Here is a 20,639-nt window from a genome sequence, read left to right on the forward strand (position 1 = left end):
ATGAGCTGAGATTAATGAGGATGAGCCAGTGGATGATGACTGTCCAGGATTATCTGAGAGCAGGATGAGTAACATTGAGTGACATTACTGACACACAAAGTTTCTCTCTGTGACTCCTGTAGTTAGTCATGACCAGGGTCCTATTTTCGTCCTCCTATTTCTGTTTTCTTGTGCTGAGAGACGGAAATGTTTATTGTATTTAGCTTTGTGATGGCACAATGTGGCAAACACATATGACACATACGGTGTCGACAGTATACCAGTGTTGTATTGAACAAATGTGTTTACCTCACTACAAGCATACATTTAGATGTTGAACAAAAGCTTAAGGATGTAAAAAACACACAAACACATTTTATACACTCACTCTCAGTTATAAGCTGCAGCAGACATGGCAGCTCTTTAACGCCCTCTGCAGGACACTAGTCCTAAATAACCAAGCCTAAACTTTCTCCTTGCAGATTTTTTTTTTTGTTCAAATGGTTTGTGAATTTCAGCTTGTTTAACCATTCAAAAGGCTGTAACAAAACACACAGTCAGTCTTTAGATCAAAGTTAGCACTGTACTTTTACTGTTACGCAAACACTCAAATAGCTTTGGTTAGTGTTACAGTATTCCTGTGCAGAAAACTTAGGTTTTACTCAGGTATAAGCTTCATACTCCATGGGATGGGTTAAACATTTCTAAATGTTAGTGAACAGTTTATGACGAAACAAAAGCTTTAATCAGACAATAATCAGCTGTTAAAAGTACAATAAAGTGAATTTTCAGAACTCTCCACAGACAAGAGAAAAAAGCCATGAAGGAAAATAAATTATACTTACCTCCAACTTTTAGGTGGAAAGATGCAATGAAAGAGAAGTGACATTTTGTGGTATATTCTCTTCCTTGCTTACAGTTTAATCTGATAAACATCACAACCAGATACACTGCAGTAATTGGCTTAGCACTAAGATTAGTAACAGTGAGCCTTACTCGGTCAAAAGACAACTAAAGGTCAGCGCATGATGTTGATCAGGGTGATTTTAGGAGTCTTTTTTGACATCTTGCTTTAATTCGACCGGACAGCTTGAGAGAGACCGGACAGAGAGGGATGTCCTCCGACATGGCACAGGGAATCAGGGGGAACACCTGCGACCTCTGTTAATCCAGCTAAAATAAAACTACTGTTGGATATCTTTTTCTAACATGATAATGGTGATAGTTGTAAAATCAGTTGGTTGTTAATTTTGTCCGTTGTTTACACATGTACTCGAAGGCCATGTCCACACCATAGACTGTATATAGAGTGGACAGCATGGCTCCGCCATTTATCATTCTACGGTTTTGAAGCCAAAATCCCGCCGTCACAGGTGCCACCATTGTAGCAGTTTGGAGCCAGAGTCTGCGCAGTAGAGACTGTGAGGGATTCTGGGAGAATCTGAGTGGAGCTGGGTGACAAAAATAGTATTTTTTTTTTTTCTTTTGAGAGTCTTATCGCTTCTTGACTCTACCTCCAGACACATTTTGCAATCCCCGAAAAAAATACACGAGAACAGCAGCTGTCAATCATTGTTAAACGTTACATAAAGCCTCGTTTTTAACCTCGTATAACTAATGAAAACAAAACTTTTCAGAAAAAAAGAGGATTTGGATACAAGACAGCCAAATAATATCTTCAAATCACCACAACAATCGGACGTGAGAAACATTTTTTAAAGTTTGACCACAGCCCATCTGGAATGACTGGAAGACGGATTTTTTAACCTATTCTGCAGCCAGCCACCAGGGGGAGCAGTTTTTGTGGAGACCTCACTTCGAGCGGAGCAAACGAACGTCCATTTGTTTTTTTACAGTCTATGGTCTACACGTAGCCGGGCATTTGGGAAACCGGATATATTTGTATACATGTAAGCCTGTAACCCACGCGAAACCGAAGTTTTACGTCACGAAAAAGATGTCTTCTGAGAACTCCGGCCAAAGTGAAGATTTTTGAAAACTGCGGTTACGCAGTTTCACGTGGACGCTGGTTATCGGAATTTTCGGTTCTCAAACATCACAGCCAAACTACGGGGGCTCTTTGAAACTCAAGAAATCTGACAGCTGACATGTTTAAATTAATGTACTAATCATGATGTGAAAATGTGTGTCTTGAACACCCAGAGTTTCAAAAAAACACATTAGAGGACACAAGATTTGATCAAAATGATGAAAAATCAAAATAGTGTGATGAAATCCTGATCCAGCCTTAAAAAAATCCTGACATATTTTCCTTGTATCGGCCCCTACTGGAGATATGAAGCAAACCAATATAACAAAGCTAATCATCAAAATATTAAATGGTGTTTTGAGAGTAAGCAAAAACCAAAGGAAGGGTACGTTGTAACTTTATTGTTATGATGATGAATTGTTAACAGTATAAAATGGTTGACTTATACCAAAAAACTGAATGTCAAGCTGGTTGGAAACGCATGTATAGCAGCAACAGCAGCAGCAGCAGCAGCAGCATCCTCCTTCAATATAGCAAAGGAGAAAAACTCAGTAAAAGCTGTACATTTCATCAAGGACAGTATAAAATATACACGCCTATCCTGGAAAATATGGTCACAATGGATTTTTATTTCATAAAAACCTCAAAAGTTCTCATTCAAGTCCAATGATACAGCACAACAGTCAGTTTTTACACTTAAAACCTCTTTAAGTTAGTAGTAGTGGTGGGCATGGGGATGTTGTGTCACCATGGAAAATGTCACCGTCTTCACATACAAAAAAACAGCCATAGTAAAGAGTTAAAACACAACCAAACACAACCAAACAGTACAGAGCTGATGACATTTTTTGGCAGGATCGGAGCCAATCAGAAGTCCAGGTCTAACCAGCTGTTAGAAAATCTGTCCACCAACATGTGCTGGCAGCGTCGCCCTGCATGGACGACCTTTTTAATGAAAGTGACGAGGAGCAGAGGCCCTGGGGTGCTGCTGGGAACTCAAGCTGCTGATGAAATTCGGTCTTCTCATCCAGTTCTGGTTCTGCACCAGAAAAACAGCCTGATCGCTGCGTCAACAGTCCAGATTGTTCTGCAGCTCCACATCATGTTCTCACTCACACGTATAAACCAGCCACACAGTCACCAGGAGTCTATCACTCTCTGTCTTTTTTTCAAGTGTTTTCTCCGAGCTCCTCGATTCAATCTCTTCAGTTTTTTGGGTAGATTTTCTCGTAGAAGAAGTTTTGTGCCAGCAGATACAGCTCTCCATCCTTTTCTCTGACAGCGTGCGCCCTGACAAACTGGAACTGCTCCAGTGCAAACTCATAGAAGTCGTTCTCCATCTTCCAGATGGCCGACTGCTGCAGCTTGGCAATCGACTCCTTCGTGGGCGGCTTCTTCTCGCTGGTCTTCCTCAGGTGGGATTTCTTCCCTGAGAGTAAAGGAAAGGAAAAGGAAGACGAAAATAGGTTTGAGAACTTAGTGATTCATCATTTTCACACACATGCAGCTTAACAAGTTTATCATTAGAGTAGTTTCCTTGTAATGTAGGTGTATGTTGTAGTAGTTGATCTGTTGTTTGTGCTTTTCTTTCATTTAGAGGCACGATTACTCCTTCGCAAGTGTTACAACCAATCATGGACTCTCCACATAATAATCGAACAATAAATCAATATGATACTAATTGATAGATCATCTTATTATGTCTTTTCTTATTATGTCCCAGGGAGTATGGATCATAATCTAAAGTAGTGGATATAGGAAGCAAGCCATGAAGCTTTTAAATGACTTTGGAATGAGTAAGAGAAGTAAGAGCTGGAAGTGCTTGGAAGCTTTGATTTATTGGGTAATTTCTTTTAAAAAGTTTGATTAAAAGTTCTAAATCTATGAAGCAGTTCTGGTAGCAGTGGAGCATTTTCTTTTGGTAAATTATTTCCTCATTTTAGTTTTTTTTTTTTTTCATGTTAGGGAGTAAAATTAGATTACTCTACAGTTTTGACGAGTGTGTCATCATAATATTTTTCTGTTTCACATGTTAGAATATTTTTAAGCTCACATTTTGGTACATTGGTGTTTTTTGTGAGCTGGAGAGGGAGGGCGGTTGGCTGATTTTTGTGAGCTCCCAGATATAACATAAATAAGATGCTCATCTATTTCCTCCAAAAACATGCTGTCAAGGAAAATGCTGCTGACTTTTACACACATTTCATTTGTGGTCTTTCCCTGAACTGGCACAGTGTAGTTTGATGTTAATATGACTGTCAGACATCCCAAAGAAAAGCAGCTCAATAAAAATAGTGAAGTGAATTTGATGGTTTTTGCTTACTTTTTTGATATGCGTATTATGAGCCTGTAAATGCCAAGGAATCTAAAGTTTTTTTTTTTTTTTTTTGAATAAGTGAAAATGGCTCTAAGTATGAAATACCTAAATTTGTTTTCAGAGTTAATAATTTTTCCTGATCAGCTGGAGTTAATCAGAAAGACATGGAACAATATTTAAAAACCTGGTATGTCTGTAAAAACGCTTAAGAACCATCAGAAACTTTAACAGGGTTTGGCTGTCACACTGAGGTCCTCAACCAAAAGAGACAACAACAAATTTCTGAAACCAGAGGAAAGTCTCAGGCTTAGTACAGCTCACGGCAAGATAAAACAAGATTTTACGGTTTAAAACAGTCAGTGAACTTCACAAAATACTGTAGAGCAACTTTTGTTTCCTTTAGCTAAAACCTGACTATCTATTTCCTCACGTTTCTACTCTGAAAAATAGCACAAACATGAGCTGGTATAAACGTTATCATCGCACTCTCATAAAAAAGGAAACCATATTTTTTCAGAAATATATGATATTAATTTTGTGCCAGTGTGAACAGCTTTTGATCCTGTTTGATGTGATCCACATCCCTCTTAATATTTAATTATTGCAAAATTTGAAGATCAAGTCACCTCTGAGAGCTCATAGAGACTACAGATATTGCAAGTCTTTAAGAAACATGAGAGCTGAGCCCATAAGACTCCTGAAACAGACTCAGCCTTTGATTTCATTAAATACAAACCTGATTAACTTGAGTACTCTGCTTTATCTGCTGCTAGAAATGATTAATATCACAGTGGAGTCACAGTACATTTGTATCCGTGTCAGATTTAATTCTTCTGTGCTATCCATTATTCATTCTGGCTGCTCTCATTGTAACTAATCTGTAACTACATCAGCAAGAGGCATGAGTGCATATTGATCACGATTCAACTCCCAGAGGACCAATTCAGACTGCTAATATGCAACCGCAGCACACAGGCTTTGGCATTGCAATGTGAGAGAGCCATTAAGGTTCCTCTCAGTTTATGCTAATACTGCTGCGAGGGACAAAAAGATGCAAGGCAACAGCAAGTACGCTTTAGATGTTTTGCAGACACGGCACCTGTTTTGTAAAGATCAGTGGCTCCTTTGAAAAAACGCGGCAGCGCGGCCTCCAGCATCATGACGAAGTCCTCCAGCTCCTCTGTTACTCCGACCAGCATGTACTCGTTCACCAGGTTGTATTTGGCCTGCTCCAGAGCCCACTGGCTGCCCACGTTCCTGCAAGCAGAGAAAAACACTTCAATGTTGGGCTAATTTTTCAAGTGCTCAACACAAAACCATAACATGAGCTTATAAAATCTTTAAGTGCTCTGGGTATGAATTTAAACCAAACAATGACAATATTTTATTTCTTCATTTTGAGTGCTCTTCTGGTGAATCCTGTTAGCATTACAGGTATAGAGCAATCACTCATTCATTAACATGGAGGAGGGAGAGGGATTATCAGTTTACGTCATTATAAAGATGCGCACGCATCTTAACCGCTGAAGCAGCGTTTAGCTCCATTCATTCAGACGAGTTAGCGTTTTTTAAACACTTAATTCAACCTGTTAGCAACATAAAAATGTACGGTTGTTCTGTGGTCAGTTTCTAGAAACGATACTACACAACAGAGACAACGTCTATCAAGATTTGACCGTCAGAGAGCAACAGGTGTTTTGGTGTTAATGGCGACCATGCTAACTGGTGACCCCCAGCCAACAGTATCAGTGATTAACGGCCGAGAGTCACCAGTTAACACGGTCACACTTTACACTGAAACACCAGCGATGTCTGCGGGTAAATAATTAACTCTGGACGTAGTTTTTTAATTATTTTATTATGAACGGGTCTCAGACTCATCAATCAGCGTGCTTTTTTTTTTTTTTTTTTTTTTTTTTTGAGAAGGGTTTCTGATTTATTGACACAGGTTTACGTCCTGGTCTGTCACAGTCTGGTAAGTGTCCAGGATAATGCAGACATGAGCATCAAGTGACAGTTGTGTGTTTAAATTGCTCTCTTGATCTCTGCTAAAAACGTCTGTCCACCTAATATCTGTCCACTTGCTGATCTCTTATGTCCACTCACTGCTATTTCACAAACCTGGGAGCTCTTTACCATCCGTATAAGTGATGATATTTTGTTTTCGGTGGTCAGCTCCTCCACGGCAGTTGACAAACCATTATAATCCGCAGTGCTTCTGCACCCAAATCGCGCGCGCATCCGGCGTTGTTGATAAACAAATAATCCCTCTACTGTAGCCTCTCAGTGGGGGTAGCTTAAAAAACTAGATTTACTTTTGGAGGGATGTCATGTCATTCACCTGTTACAGTCTATAATTACAAATATGACAAAATATGGTAACAGAAATTATAAACATTAAGCAAACTTTAAAGACAGAAAGATGGGTATGTGATGATACATTGATAGAACAGTTTCACAGAAAATTTCATGACATTGAAATGCATCGAGTATTCTGATTTGTATCAAAGTACCAAAGGACTGAAAGACAGTTTCCTAAAAAAAAGTAAAAGTTGCACATAATAATTGGACTGTGGGGGATGGAATGAAGAGGAGGTCTTTTGAGATGTTTCCACGGTCAGGCAGGTAGATAACAAGCAAGGGAGGAAGTTGTTTACACCTCTGAAGTATTTTCTGGCAAAGGCTTATTCAACACAGCATTTAGGAACTGGCAGTAGCCTCTGTATTTATCTTAAGTCAGTCTTTTTTCACTACACCACTGAATCCTTTACTCTCAGACCTTTAGTTACTTCCCCGTGTCAGGAGGGTAAATGGTGAAAAAAACAGAGGCCAGACTGAAGGAGAGATTTAAGGAGGGTAAGAGGGATGAGCGAGGCCACGGAGAGAAAGAGATTGATACGATCATCATGTAGAGGAAGCGGATCAAAGCGGAGAGAGGCCTTGAGAGGATGAGTGGAGAAGAAGTTATAGAGAAGAACTGTAAAGTGGAGAATTATGAAACTTAACGGATACAGATCCCTGAACTCTCTGAACCACCCGAGATAATTAAAGGATGATATTAATGTTCAACTTTCAACAAATCCTACAAAACAGAGTGGAGGGTCCTCAGCACAAAGAACAGTGACTCTATCAAACATGATGAGTGATACAGTAAATGCAAAGGCGTCAGTGGCTTGAGACTGTTATAACTGTTGACATGTGACTTAGTTGCAAAAGAAAACAAGTACAAAAAGTCTTCAAAGAATAATGCAGTGTTTGAAGTGAGTCATGGTCTTTTTAATTCTAGTTTAATATGAGTCACAACGATCAGAGGAGGATGAGGGAGGACAGACAAAGCAGAGCCTGAGGCTGTTTGGTACAATAACTCCGGTAAGGTTATGCTTTCTTATCTGAAATAAGAACTCCAATATTCAGACACAAAGCTGTTAAGAAAGTTTTAAATCACATTTTCTAAGACTAAGTGATTAGAGGAGAACTCTCAAAAAATCAAAATCATTATTTCCTTCATTTATCTGCTCCAGCCAAAAAGTCTTTTCAAGCTGTTTGAAAGATTATTTTATATAATATGATTTATATCTATACCTCTGAAATCAGAATCAGAAGATTTAGGCTTCAAATACTAAAAAGTAAAACACATCACAAGGAGAAAACTTAATCTTTAACACAAAAAGAGTTAGTTAAAAAAAACTATTGTCAAAAATAACTAAAACTGGAGTATAGTTTGGATTTGTGGACTATATTAATGGTGTATTTGTGCTCTGAAGCACCAGAATGCTGCATGATGGATTAACCCACAAACCACAACGTCTATCATCATTATAATGTAGTAAACACTAATTGGCACAAGTGATTTGTGTTATTAACTTTTGCAACATTTCTGGGCTTTGTTGACACCAACATTACTCACAGTCAGATCCTGTTATTGTTGTTGCTGATGAAGTCTTTAATGAGATTTACTGACCTGAAAAATCTGTATTCTCTCCCGTTTTCTGAATAAATAAAGCTAAAATGGTAAATGAGATAAAAGAGGCTTTCTCGTGCAAGAAATCTCCAAACTTTAACATTATGAGTATGACTAAGTGTTGTCTGAGCAGGATGCTGTGTCTGGTGTCTGGACACTCACCAGCATTCAGAGTAGTGACCACAGAAAAAGGGAATCTGAAGCCAGAGCTTCTCAGGGGCACAGTCTGAGCCGCCGGCTGATACACATTCATCGAACGTCTAAAGCAGACACAGGATGAGAAATTCACAAGAGTCATCAGATAAAGGACAGAGTATTTAAGTTTGTGTTACAGACACAAGCACATCAGTTTCAATGTCCATAAACGTCATGAGGACAACATAATCTACACCAAATTAGAGAAACTAATGTCTCTCTCTAGACAAAGGAATAAGAGCAGTTATGGATTATAAACCTTCTTGTCTCCTTGTTTCCTGCGTCTCAACCCCGGCCGGTAGTCGTCTCCAAAGCGCAGAAAGTAATAATAGGAGACCAGCCTCTCAATTGGATCCCGGATCACATTTATGTAGATGGGCTTCCTCTTCACTCCAAACCTGAAAGATAATTTGGTCACAGATTTTAACGAGATGGAGTGTAAAACAGAAAAACAGAGAAACAGACACAGTTAGGAGTAAAGGTCTTTTGATGTTTTTTCTTTAATGAACAGAAAATAAACTAATTTTAATTTAGCTACTCTCACATCATTTCACCATCCTGTGAATGCAAAGCTGCAAGTGGCCACAGGGGGGAGTCAGCTGCACAAAACCACAACGTGGATAAACTTTGTTACAGAATCAATCAACACAACAAAGTTTTGTGTGAAAGAAAAACTGCAGAAGGATGTTTATTTCATCCAAGGACACCTCTATCTCATGCTGGGAAGACAAGATGTCAGTTATCTTCTTATTATGTTTGCCAGGAGCAGTACCACTCATCAGCTTTGTCTGTTTTTAACAAGTGTTTGTTGTAAAACTGAAAGCATATTTCACTGAAAAGTTTTAACCATGAGAAAATAATGTTCAACACATGTACAAATGCTGTTAAATGAAAGGTTTCTTTAACCTTCTCTACCATTAATTGATCAAGCCTTTCCCAAACAGGATGTTATATTTACTTGGTGAAGTCCAGGAAGGAGACGTGTCCATGGTAGAAGGCTGGCTTCATTTCTCTCCACTCGGTTACATTCTTCACAAACCGCACCTGAACAACAACAGAAGGAAAACCAACATCATTCCAACTACTTTGTTTCCCACATGGTAACAGAAATGTTCATGCTGGGTTTAAGAAACAAAAACAGCCTGTGAGGTGTCAGACCTGGTCCTGTATGGACATGACTGGGTTGTTCTTGGTGGTGTTGATGTGCAGGACGTGGTAGTGGTTCTTCCCGCACAGGTCGTAGGCGATGTTGGTGAAGGAGGTGCTGGCTGTCTTGGGCACTCGGTTGTAGATGATGACGATGTCTTCTTCGCTGTCTGACATCAACCAGGCTGATGGATCCCGCTCCCGCAGGCCGTCCTGTGTGTGCCGCTGCTCGATCTCTCGCACCTCATGTCTGGCGATGGCTCGTTCTGGAGGAAAAACAGAGGGAAAGAAACAGCACACAGGGGTAAGGATGGTATAACTTTGTTTCGCCATATTTTGCATATTTCCAAGCATATATCCAAGCATACTGTGATTGTCACCAACACTTTAGTCCTACTTTAATGTTATACTCCTTTTCAGCAGACTGTCTGCTACAATTTGGTGTTAGCTGCAGGTTTGTATGATAATTTGTTTCCTGACAGTGTTAAAAATCATCATGATCCAATTCGTATTTCATATTCTGGATCTTAGTATCCAGAATGTTGCCATGATCTGGATCATACTTTTACATCTGTCAGAAATTATGGTGACCTTATCTTGTGTTGTTTTGCAAAACAATCTGACAATTTATGGTGGAGTTATATACACATATGGTGAAAACAGCCCTATCCCACAATGATAAAGATTCCTTTTAAAATGTCCTAGATCCAGACAGTGATCCGGATCACCTCCAAAATTTAATCACTTCTTCCTTATCCCATTCTGAACATTTCCTGAAAATTTCATCAAGATCTGTTTGATAGTTTTTGAGTCATGTTGTTCACAGACAAACTCTCTCAAAAACACAACCTCCTTGGTAGAGGTAAACAGTACAACCAGTAAAGAAATATTAACTTAGGGAAAGAAAAACTATGTATATTTGCCAACTGATAGCATGTCAGACTAAGCTTTTATTTTCCATTACCTTTTTTATTTTCAAATAACTTCAGATTCATGTCAGAAAAGACAGTCTCTAAATGAGCTGAGCGCACTTCTCAAAGATACTGTTTCCCCGCTGTGCTGTCATGTTCTTTCAGCAGAGGAGCTTTTGTTCTCTTTCAGTATCTTAAAATAACTTGACAAGCACGTCCTGTGGCCACAATAATAACAGAAAATGTTCATGTTTGGTGTTTGAGACCAGTTCCCTGTGTAGGATCTGCGGTTTTGTGTGTTTTTTTTAAGACAGTTAACAAAGATTTCAGTCGGTTGCTGGTCATACAAGGTTGGACCAGGCCTAAGGGTTTAATTTGACCTCTGACCCCTCAATGGCTCATGCTGTACCTTTCATTTATAGAAAAAAGATAAACTGAGCAACAACACTGCTATCCACTGCTCCCACATCCCCAGATATTTACATACTGGTCAAAGATTAACCTGAGCTCAGATTACACTGAGCTGCTGAGTCCAGCCGTAGCTGCAGCTCTGCTACAGAAAACTCCCTCTTAACACTAGTATTCCTCCCTCGTCATGAAAATCACCGCTGTGTGAGGAAATTATCAGTAACTTGATTAAAAATAGATTTCAGTTTCATCTGAGCATGATCTCTTTTAGAGAGCAGACAGCGAAAAACCTCTTTCCTGCTTCACAGCCAGGATCAAGAATAATGTCAAACAGGAATATTAGTTAATCATTTTGTGAGCAGCCTATTTCACGCTGCTGCACCACCTCTCTTGTTCTCTAATCAGATTCAACTTTAATATCCCACCTTTTCTTTCTCTTCCCTTATTAAACTGCAGGGTGAAGTGTCTGCCTGCTCCACTTTTCCATCAAACAGAAAAGTAGCAGAGTGCTACCATGGAGTTCAGCTGGGTGTGCTTCAGACACAGACTCTTTTAGACCTGGATTCTTCTGAGGACAGGTTCTTATAACGAGGGTGAGGAGGTGAAGAGCGGGAGGTGAGAGGCTAAGGGTTAGAGGTTGGGATTGAGACGGGACAGCTACGGTTACTTGGTCGCTGACTGGACATTTATGGGACATTGATACACTATAAGTGAGGAGGGCAGGGTTTGAGGGGGGGATTTTGATGCAAAGACCGAATGAGGCTTCAGAAAAACCCGTCCTCGGTGCCTCACGGTGAAAAGACTGAACACAAAGAAGATCGAGCCTTTGTCGCCCTGAGCTTTTCTGCGTCTGAATTGGCCTCAGATTGACTGGTGTTGACAATGCCTCAGAGAGCTCAGCAGGAAGGATGGAGCAAGGAGAAGAAGTAAAAGAGTTTTTTTCTGTATGTGTATGTGTGTATGTGTGTATGTGTGTATGTGTGTGTGTGAGGACCTAATACCCGTGGGAGCACGCAGTGGATCTAGTGGGCCTCCATAAGCCCTGCCTAAAGCTCTGCCTGGCTGCTGAGACACTGTTACACTAGCCTGGCCTGGCCTGGCCCGGCTTTACTTGCTGGCATCTGCCACCGGAGGCCAATTAAGATGTCATCTGTGAATCCGCCGGCCTCTCTCTTTCATCTCTACGGACGCACGTAGTCACACACACACTCACAGAAATCCTCTCACTTCCCCCTCTCTTACACTCCTCTGAGCAGCTGTTAATGTTCCACTCATCAAGACTGGATCTGGTTACGGTCGGAGCCGCGCTGCTTCACGCTCTCTACGGCTGCTGGTGCTGAGACGTGCCAGGTGGCTGCAACGGGCGAGGGCTGTCAGCATGCTGGACAACTGTAATGGACACATTCATTCACGCGTCTGTCCCAAGCACGCACAGGCCAACAACAACAGTAATAACAGTTGCTATGTTGGAACTTTATCGCTTCGGCTCAAATGTCCTTTCAGGATTATTTTTAAGATGGTGTACAGTGAAAGGAGACAGAGTGGGACCACGAAAACAGAGCCTGTGACAATACGTTAGAGCTTCTGGAGAGTGGAGAAATAAAAAGTCAGAGTCACTGTTCATCGGCCCTGATAACACTTTTCTCAAACAACTTCTGTTATTAAAATTATTTCACAGAAGAATTTCTAAAAGCAAACTGAGCTATCTTAAAAGGTTAGTCTGAATAAAAAAGGCCACATTTCAGGATTAGACATATTTGGGACCAAATCTAATGACAGTAGTGAGGTTGCTTGTTGATCCAATCTCATTAATCCACTTACATGACCCTGACAGATTAGATTAGCCCAGTTTGTGAATGTTAAAGGCTGAAAAACAGAAAGATGTTTACTCCTTTCCGTGAAGCTGACTTTGTTTGATATTTAAGACGTTGTCCAAGATGACAAACAAACAGCAAACGCTCAGCCTCTGCTGCATGTCTATTTCACTTGAAAGAGCTGTTCAGTCTCTTTCAGTCGCTGTTTTGATTAAAGAATCTGTTTGCCAAATAGTTTTCTTTAAACTCAGGGCTGCAATAAGAACAGTTTTACAGAAAGGAAAAACAAAATTTCATATTTGCTGTGATAGATAATATGTTAAAGGTCAAAATAGTTATGTAAACCATATTTTCTAACTGAGCTGTGTTCATTTAACCCATCAGATGAAAGCCTGCCTTAAGAGCCATGGTGTCTCATCACTTTGATGCAGTTAAATTCAGCTTGAACCATTTATTAGGTAACCTAAGGTTCATTCCCATCGATGAAGTGGGGAAAGAAATCCAGTCTTTTGGCCTTATTTTGAAGGAGATAGACAGATAAACAAGCTATGTTTGCATAAGCCACAAATAAACAGTGTAACAGCCAGATGAAAACAAAAATGCTTCATGTAAACACCTCAACAGGAACAAACTGGTCGGTCCATTTAGGGAAAAAGAGAGGACTGAGAGGAGGGAAAAATGGACTTTGTCTTCTGAGCTCTCGTTCGCTAAATGTCACACTCACCCATTCATACACTGATAGCAGAGACTGCTTTTGAAAGTGCCCATCAGTTTTAGCTAATCCCATCCACACACAGATGGCACAGCACAAGGAGCAGTTTGGGGGCAAGTGTCTGGTCCGAGGACACTTCAGTATGTGGACAGCAGGACCTGGGATCAAACCCCAACCTTCTAATCGGGAGATGACCGGCTACACCGCTGAGCCACATCAGTGATTTTTTCAGTTTGTTGTTGGGGTAAACTCTGGGGATGCACTGATACCGATTGGTGGTATCGGTGTATCGTGCCCCTCAAAGCTGGATTGGTATCGGTGGGAAGAGATCCATGGTACTGATCCAGGCAAACAGCTCTAGGCCTTTTTTTCTTTGCTCCTTGATTTGAAATGCTACTCTGATGCACTTGCTTTGTTTTTTGCTGCATTGCCAGTCTGCAGGGCAGATTACAACTGAAAAGACCTTTTGTACATTATACACTCATTTTTTGCCTTTTACCCAAAACATTACTGGTCTTATCCAACAGTAGGGAATGCAGGTTGTTTTTTAACACTGGTATCAGATCAGTATCAGTATCAGTTGATACCAAAGCTCAGGTATTGGTATCAGTATTGGTACTTGAACCACAAAAGTTGGATTGGTGCATCCCTCGTGATCTCCCATAAAAGCACTTGGTCTGGACGTTTCTGGCTGTATGCGTTTCATATGACACTATGAATGTCCACTTTTGTTATGGGCCAAAATTAAGCATAGAGACAATGTAGTGGCCAACAAGTTGGGTGGGTAAGCCAGTGCAACATTTTCACCTGAAAGAAAACTGTCAGTGTAAACACAGCTAGGATGAGTTATAGCCAATATCTAAAGGATAGTGTACAGTGAGTGAATGGTTAAGCAAAAAGACACCTCTAGATGAAGTAAAACTGTGGGGTCATCACCTGTCATCATTGTCCTGCTCTGAAAACCAGCCTGAGACAGAAACCAGCTCCTTTGCCAAAGTGTCAACAAGCAGAAATGGATTGTGCTGATGGTGGCTTCAAAAAAACAGTTTAAAACTAACCCATTTTTTTCTAGACTGCTGGGACTGCTCAATATCTTTTCCTCTCCTCTACTGTCATCACAGTTTCTCTCTGCAGTTTTTTACAGCAACTTACATACATCTCCCATGGTGCACTATTTATCGTTTCCATTCTTTTTTTGACCCTAACTGTCTGTTGGAGCCTAACTAGGGAGTAGGGATGCACAGATCTGATCCTGGAAAGGATCAATCTGTACTTGACACTAGAGCATGTCCTGAATTCACCAATCATGTGTGTATCGGACTTAATTTTCTCTGCCTGTTTAGCATCATTCATGCCGCCTGGCAAGAACAACTTGCGTGTACTCGTATTTCTACTTTGACTTTTCATGTAATTTACTTGCATGTGTGGTTTTATTTGTGTTATGGTCAGACACGGCATTTAGGTGGAAAAAAAAGCCTTAAAAGGCTCAGCAGATCCACTTAGTAGTGGGACTGTAATAGACTGTCTGAGACCTGTAGGGATGGGTACCCTTCATTTTTGATATACTGATGCCAGGTACACGATGGTACCAATTTTCGGTACTTTTTTGTATTTATGTGGTAAAAAAATATATAAATTTGTTTATTATACAATCATTATTATTTTTATTATATATATATATATATATATATATATATATATATATATATATATATATATATATATATATATATATATATATATATATATATATATATATATATATATATATATATATATATATATATATATTTCAATTCGACATATTCTTCAGTATATAAACTTGCAATGCTGTTTTCATGTCCAGCATGGAAAAATCACCTTCTCTTCCTCTCCTTCACAGTCACAAAGATGCATTCAGGTACCTAAACATGGAACCTTTTGATTTTACATGAATCGGTCCTCGGTACTTTTGACTAAATTTGATTGATACCTATAAAAGTACCTGAGTGGCTGGATCCCTAATTTGGATCAGGAGAAAAGAGGAGCTCGCTTGGTGGAAAAGAAGTGAGAGGTCAGATTCTTTTGTTAGTTGTGAAACTCTCTGAGTGCAGCTATCTGTTGTACAAGTTAGCCCTGCCCCAATGAGCAAAACTGGCATCGCTTCTCACCTTTATTTGAAGACAGCAAATCAGAGTGATGTTTGATTCCCCTCTTTTGGTATTCATGAATTGGGCCCATTAGTCCTAAGAATGAAGCCAGTTAACACAAAACATGGTCCAGATAAACTGTAAACTACAGCAAATAGGCGAGACAGGCAACTCTGTGGTAAATATGAAAAAGATTTTTGTAGCTGAGGAGTTGCTGGTGTCAAAAGTTGGTTTGAGACCAAAGCATAACAAAAAGTTAGCAAATTTGAGACAAACTTCTGAAGTTTGAGAAACACTGATTCTAAATGAAGTTTAGTCTTCTCATGAACTGACTGTGGGAAAAGAAACAGAAACTTCAGTTTTGACGAGACCAGCCTGCATGTGATGAAGCAGCAGCTGGTTGTAAAAAAAAGAATAGAAAGGACCGACTTTGATTATTACTCAACCAGTCATAAATGTTTAATGATGGTACTTTTCAAGTGCTCAGGAGCTTTAGATGCTTTAGCTAAAAAAATAAAACATGCAGCACTTTCTCACTGATCTCTAGTGGTTTGTCGAGGTTTCTGAGATATCCTCAGATCCCTACCTCTCAAATGTTATCCAAGAGGTAAAATGAATTTGATTTCTTCTGTGTGCAGTTCTTAAAAACAAAATAGCAAGACGAAGAAGGAGAAGGATGTGGTTTGAGAAGACAGTGTTCTTGGATAATCCACAGACCTCACTGTCAACTGTTTTCACTGGAACTACTTTCCTCTGAACGACTTCTTGGAGGGAAAACTGTCGACAGCAGGGTCTGAGGATTATCCGCACATTGTTTCTGAGAGATATAAAATACTTAAATGTGTTGTTTTAAAGCTGTGATTCAACTCCAAACACATCTTTGTGCCGAGAGGAAGAAACTGTTGCATAAGTGAGATTGAAGACCAAATTAGGCTTTAATGACATTTTACAGCTTCAATTTCAATCTCTGTGGCTGTGGATTTAATTTATAGTCTTGTTTTTATTTTGAATTACTGTCACATTTGAGCCAACCCAGAGAACGTGCATCATGATGTGAGCTTCTTCCACCTTTACTCTGGCATAAACAAAGAAGATTAAGGCTTTGTGCAGCAGGTTGGGCAGGACGGCTGCCAGTCTCTCAGCTTATTTTCTGCAGGAGGTGGGAGACAGAGGGAGAAAGAGAAAGACCAAGGGCTACTGTGTTCCTAACTCCACGTCCTGAACTGAGCAAAGAGGCCCAGAAACCACTTGTTAAAGACATGGTGTTTTGTGGCAGATTTCCAACAAGCAACAAGGAGGCGAAGCGGGCACGGAGAGGGCTCCTTAGGCTTTGTAGTCGACGCCCTATTCATTGGGAGAGTGAATGCACTTGGCACAAACCTCCATATCAGAGGGCGCCACACACACACAAACTTAGGCTTAGCGCTCCCTTCAGAGGTCATTTAATTAGAGAACAAAAGCCTGAATCACTATGGCCACACAGCAGGCCTCTTTTCATTCCACATTTCCGTCAGTTTCCCCCCTCAAGCCGTCTCTGTGCATTAAAAGCTAATTATGAGCCGTGAAGCCAACACGGGTCTTAAACATTGTGACAACTACAAGCCTATTACTGTGAGTTTCATTCAGGGTGAGGGACAGAAGGAAGACGGAGCGTCTGTAGTCCTACATATTTACCCAAGCAATTTCGCGGCTGATTAGACGCAAGCATTTGAAATCATCATTCATATTCCCTGGCAGATCTTCACAATGTGACAGGCCGTCATGTATTATTGCTATCGCGTCAGATCTGATGGGATAATAAAAAGTGTGCGGGGAGAGAAGATGATCCTTTTTCGCTAAGCAGCTCATAAATCCATCATCGCTCCGATCCGCCAGTCGGAGCTCTCTCCCTCTTTCTGCTTCCCCTGAGAGGGTTTGCCCCTCGAACCGAAGCCTTGGGCTAGGTGGGTAATAGAGATTGGCTATCAGCGGCAGACTGAGGTGTACGGCTTGTATGGTTCTGCTTGGATGCTGCTGGATTGCAAAATCAATGAAGGATGACAAGGAGGAGATCTAGGTTGCTGCTGTATAAAAATTGAGTTTGCTGCTGCTGCTGCTGCTGCTGCTGGTGCTGGTGGTGATGGTGTTTCTGCCTCTTCTCTCTATAAAGACTTGGATGCACTCTGCTGTTTTGCAGTGCCAGGTTTGGAGGGGTGGGGGGTTGCAGTTATGTCACCACTGCAGCACTCAAGAACATTTGAATAAATGGTGCACTTCTGCTTTTCTAATTATCCTAATTCAGTCTTCAGATCCTTTTAGTAGAGAGTGGATTATCAGAGGAAACAGGAACAAAGTCAGGCTGACGGAGGGGGGATTCAGGGCTGACTTATCAGAACAGAACCTGCATTAGCATAGTGATTTAAGACAGGAATATGAAACACTGCGAGAGAGGAGTCTGTTGTGCAGCGTTTAACTCTGCTGGCAGCTGCAGAGAGCTGGAGAAAAAAGAGACAGATAAACGGATGCGCTTTCATTAAGTGATTGTGAAGGTGTTTGGTCCATTTAAAACGCTCTCAGAGCTTTGTAACAAGCTCAGTACGACGGCAGGAACAGAGGTACACAAACACTCAGAGAAGCATCCTTCAGGCTTCAAAGCTACACATCAATACTTCACTTCCAAACACTTCTTCAAATCAGCTCTCTGTTAGAAAAGGGTACGACTGGCACACAAAAGAATGAAGTGTGATTGTTGGGTGGACTTTCTGTTCCAGCTGAGACATTTTTCCTGATGGTTCAACACTCAAGTGCAACATTTGCACTCTATGAAGGCTCTCATTCAGCAGTCCGAGGAGATGGAGAAGTCAAAGGAGAAAGAAAGTCATCAAAAAAGGACTGAGTTATAAAATGTGTGAGAAAAACAGGGATTTTTTTTGAGCTGTAGATCATTAAAGCTACTAAATAGGTACCAGATGGATGTAAAAAGCCAAAAAACAGCACAATGCCGCCTCTTTAAACATGATCAGTCTATAAGAAAAAACATAGTGAAAGCTGATCCCACGTTCTGGCCTCCTCATACTGTTTTGTGTATCATATTGTTTTTCAGAATTAAACTAATCTACAGTCATCAGCTGCTCTTTCACCCAAACATAACCTAACCACAAATCCACAGTATCTTACCAAGTCAATGATGTTTATTTTTCTTGAATCATCAAAACTTTTCTCTCTCAGTTCAGTCTCAAAGCTCCAACCCAGCTATTTTCCCTCGCAGCAGGAAGCCTTGTATTAAAAGAAAAACCCTCTAATAAACCCACTGTGCACTACCTGCCAGGCACTCAGAGTCAGACACATTAAGCCGATCACGAAACCCATCAGCTATCATCTTACAGGGATTTAGAACAACAAGATGAGTGTAAGAAATGTCAGGCCTGTCTTCTGGAATATTGTACTCAAGGGATAAAAATTCAGCTACATAAAATGACTGAATAAATTTAATGTGCAGTAATACAGACACTGTTTAAGTTACACCTGGGCCTGTGATTGGCCTGAAAGTGGTCATTTGAATTAAGAGGCAGATGCAGACCTTGGAATTGGAAGCTAAAGCGTATACGACAGTGCCTTTAAGATGTAATGTGACCAGCTGGGGGAGACTGCACAGATAGCTGAGTGCAGTTTTTGCTAGTAAACACCAGAATTCGTGGTCAGTTAAAGAAACCACTAACACTTTTATCATTGTGGGTCTGAAATATCGCTCTGTTCTATTTGGCTCTACTACCAGGATGTAAACAAACACAGATAATATAGCATCTCACAGCACGCATTGGCCTTTTTTTATAATGTGTACTCTTAGTGTTTCTGTCTTGTGGATTTGTCTTGTGTTTCTATGTTTCTTGGGTATCCTCTGTCTTATTCTCAGAGATGATTCTCTTGTATGTCTTCTTGTGTTTCCTGTTTTATCATGTAGTTTTTGCTTCTGATGTGTCTGTTCCTTGTGTTTTCTGTCCTGTGGATTTGATTCTTTTCTTATATGTTTCCTGTGGCGTTCCCATGTCATGTTTCCAGACGCTGTGGTTCTTTCTCCCTTTGTGTCTGTTGAAGTTTCGACTCATGCCCTTATGCCTCCCTCCTGTCTGGATTGCCCCTCGAGATTTTTTCCTGTGTCTTGTTTCACATCTGTGTTGATTCACCCATTGTCTATTTTTGTGTTTTTAAGTCCCTGGTCAGTTCATGTCATATTGTGTCATATGTGCAAGGTGCCGCCCTGTTAGTTGCAGCAGCTTTCTCTTTTTTGTCCGTTTCTTGTAATTTTTCTTCTCTTTTTCGTAATCTTTGTATTTGGAGTGGATCATTACTGCGTATGGCTCATTTTTTGGTCATGGACACCAAACTTTTTGTGTCTTCAGCGGTTTTTTTTTTCACCACTTTTTCTCCTGTGTTTGTCTGGAGATCCTACATGTAACCATGGCTGCATTGTTTACATGTGAAATCAGCTGTTAGCAGCCTGAAGCATGTCAATGCTAACTGGTGTAAGGCCTGATGTTTTCCCACAAGGTGAGGAGAAGGAGGTGAGGAGGACGTGCTGGTTCTCAGGTATGAGCTAAGAAGTGACGACAAACCCAGCAACAGAGGGAATACCAGAGGGCAGAGTAGCATCATGCTATTCACAGACATGGTTAACCAAGCTAACACTGGACATAAACGCCACATTGGAAGAGCTTCACCTGCTGTGAGCAGACAGGATACAAGATCTATTCTATTTTATTCTATTCTATATCATGTCATGTACTACAATCCTGCTTAGTGGAGGTTTACTTTCCACAGTTAAAAAATGAAGTCAGCACACTAAATGTCCTTTTTGGACTTTTCCTGGGTAAGTGTTAGTGGATTTTTTTAGTTGGGATTTGTTTGGATTTTTGTTTGATAAATAATTTTAAGAGTTAAACTGCACCTGCACCTTCCCCTTTTCTGTAATGTTCATTGAACATGAAACCCAAAGATTTAGAGCTACCTCCTCTGACTGGCTGCAGTATAGGTCACAAATCCCACGTCCCTTGTTAACATAAGGCTTAAAACATGAGTCAAACTAAGACAAGAGCTTAAC

The 20,639-nt window shown here is 40.4% G+C and overlaps 1 protein-coding gene across 1 annotated transcript in view; it reads right to left on the minus strand.

The window, feature by feature from the left end:
- Positions 1–2,337: 2,337 nt before the first annotated feature.
- The window catches only part of hs2st1a (heparan sulfate 2-O-sulfotransferase 1a), a 40,173-nt gene continuing 21,871 nt past the window's right edge, over positions 2,338–20,639 (minus strand). Inside the window, exons 2-7 of the mRNA XM_074688743.1 lie at positions 9,601–9,854; positions 9,401–9,486; positions 8,702–8,840; positions 8,410–8,507; positions 5,386–5,543; positions 2,338–3,398 (exon numbers count right to left, since the gene is read on the minus strand). Of these exons, the coding sequence (XP_074544844.1) occupies positions 3,175–3,398; positions 5,386–5,543; positions 8,410–8,507; positions 8,702–8,840; positions 9,401–9,486; positions 9,601–9,854 (959 nt within the window). The 3' untranslated portion in view covers positions 2,338–3,174. The remainder of the gene's footprint in view (positions 3,399–5,385; positions 5,544–8,409; positions 8,508–8,701; positions 8,841–9,400; positions 9,487–9,600; positions 9,855–20,639) is intronic.

The sequence above is a fragment of the Halichoeres trimaculatus genome, unplaced genomic scaffold (assembly GCF_033239565.1).
Source record: "Halichoeres trimaculatus isolate MK-OKI-2021-1 unplaced genomic scaffold, fHalTri1.1 fHalTri1_scaffold_15, whole genome shotgun sequence".
NCBI lineage: Eukaryota > Metazoa > Chordata > Actinopteri > Labriformes > Labridae > Halichoeres > Halichoeres trimaculatus.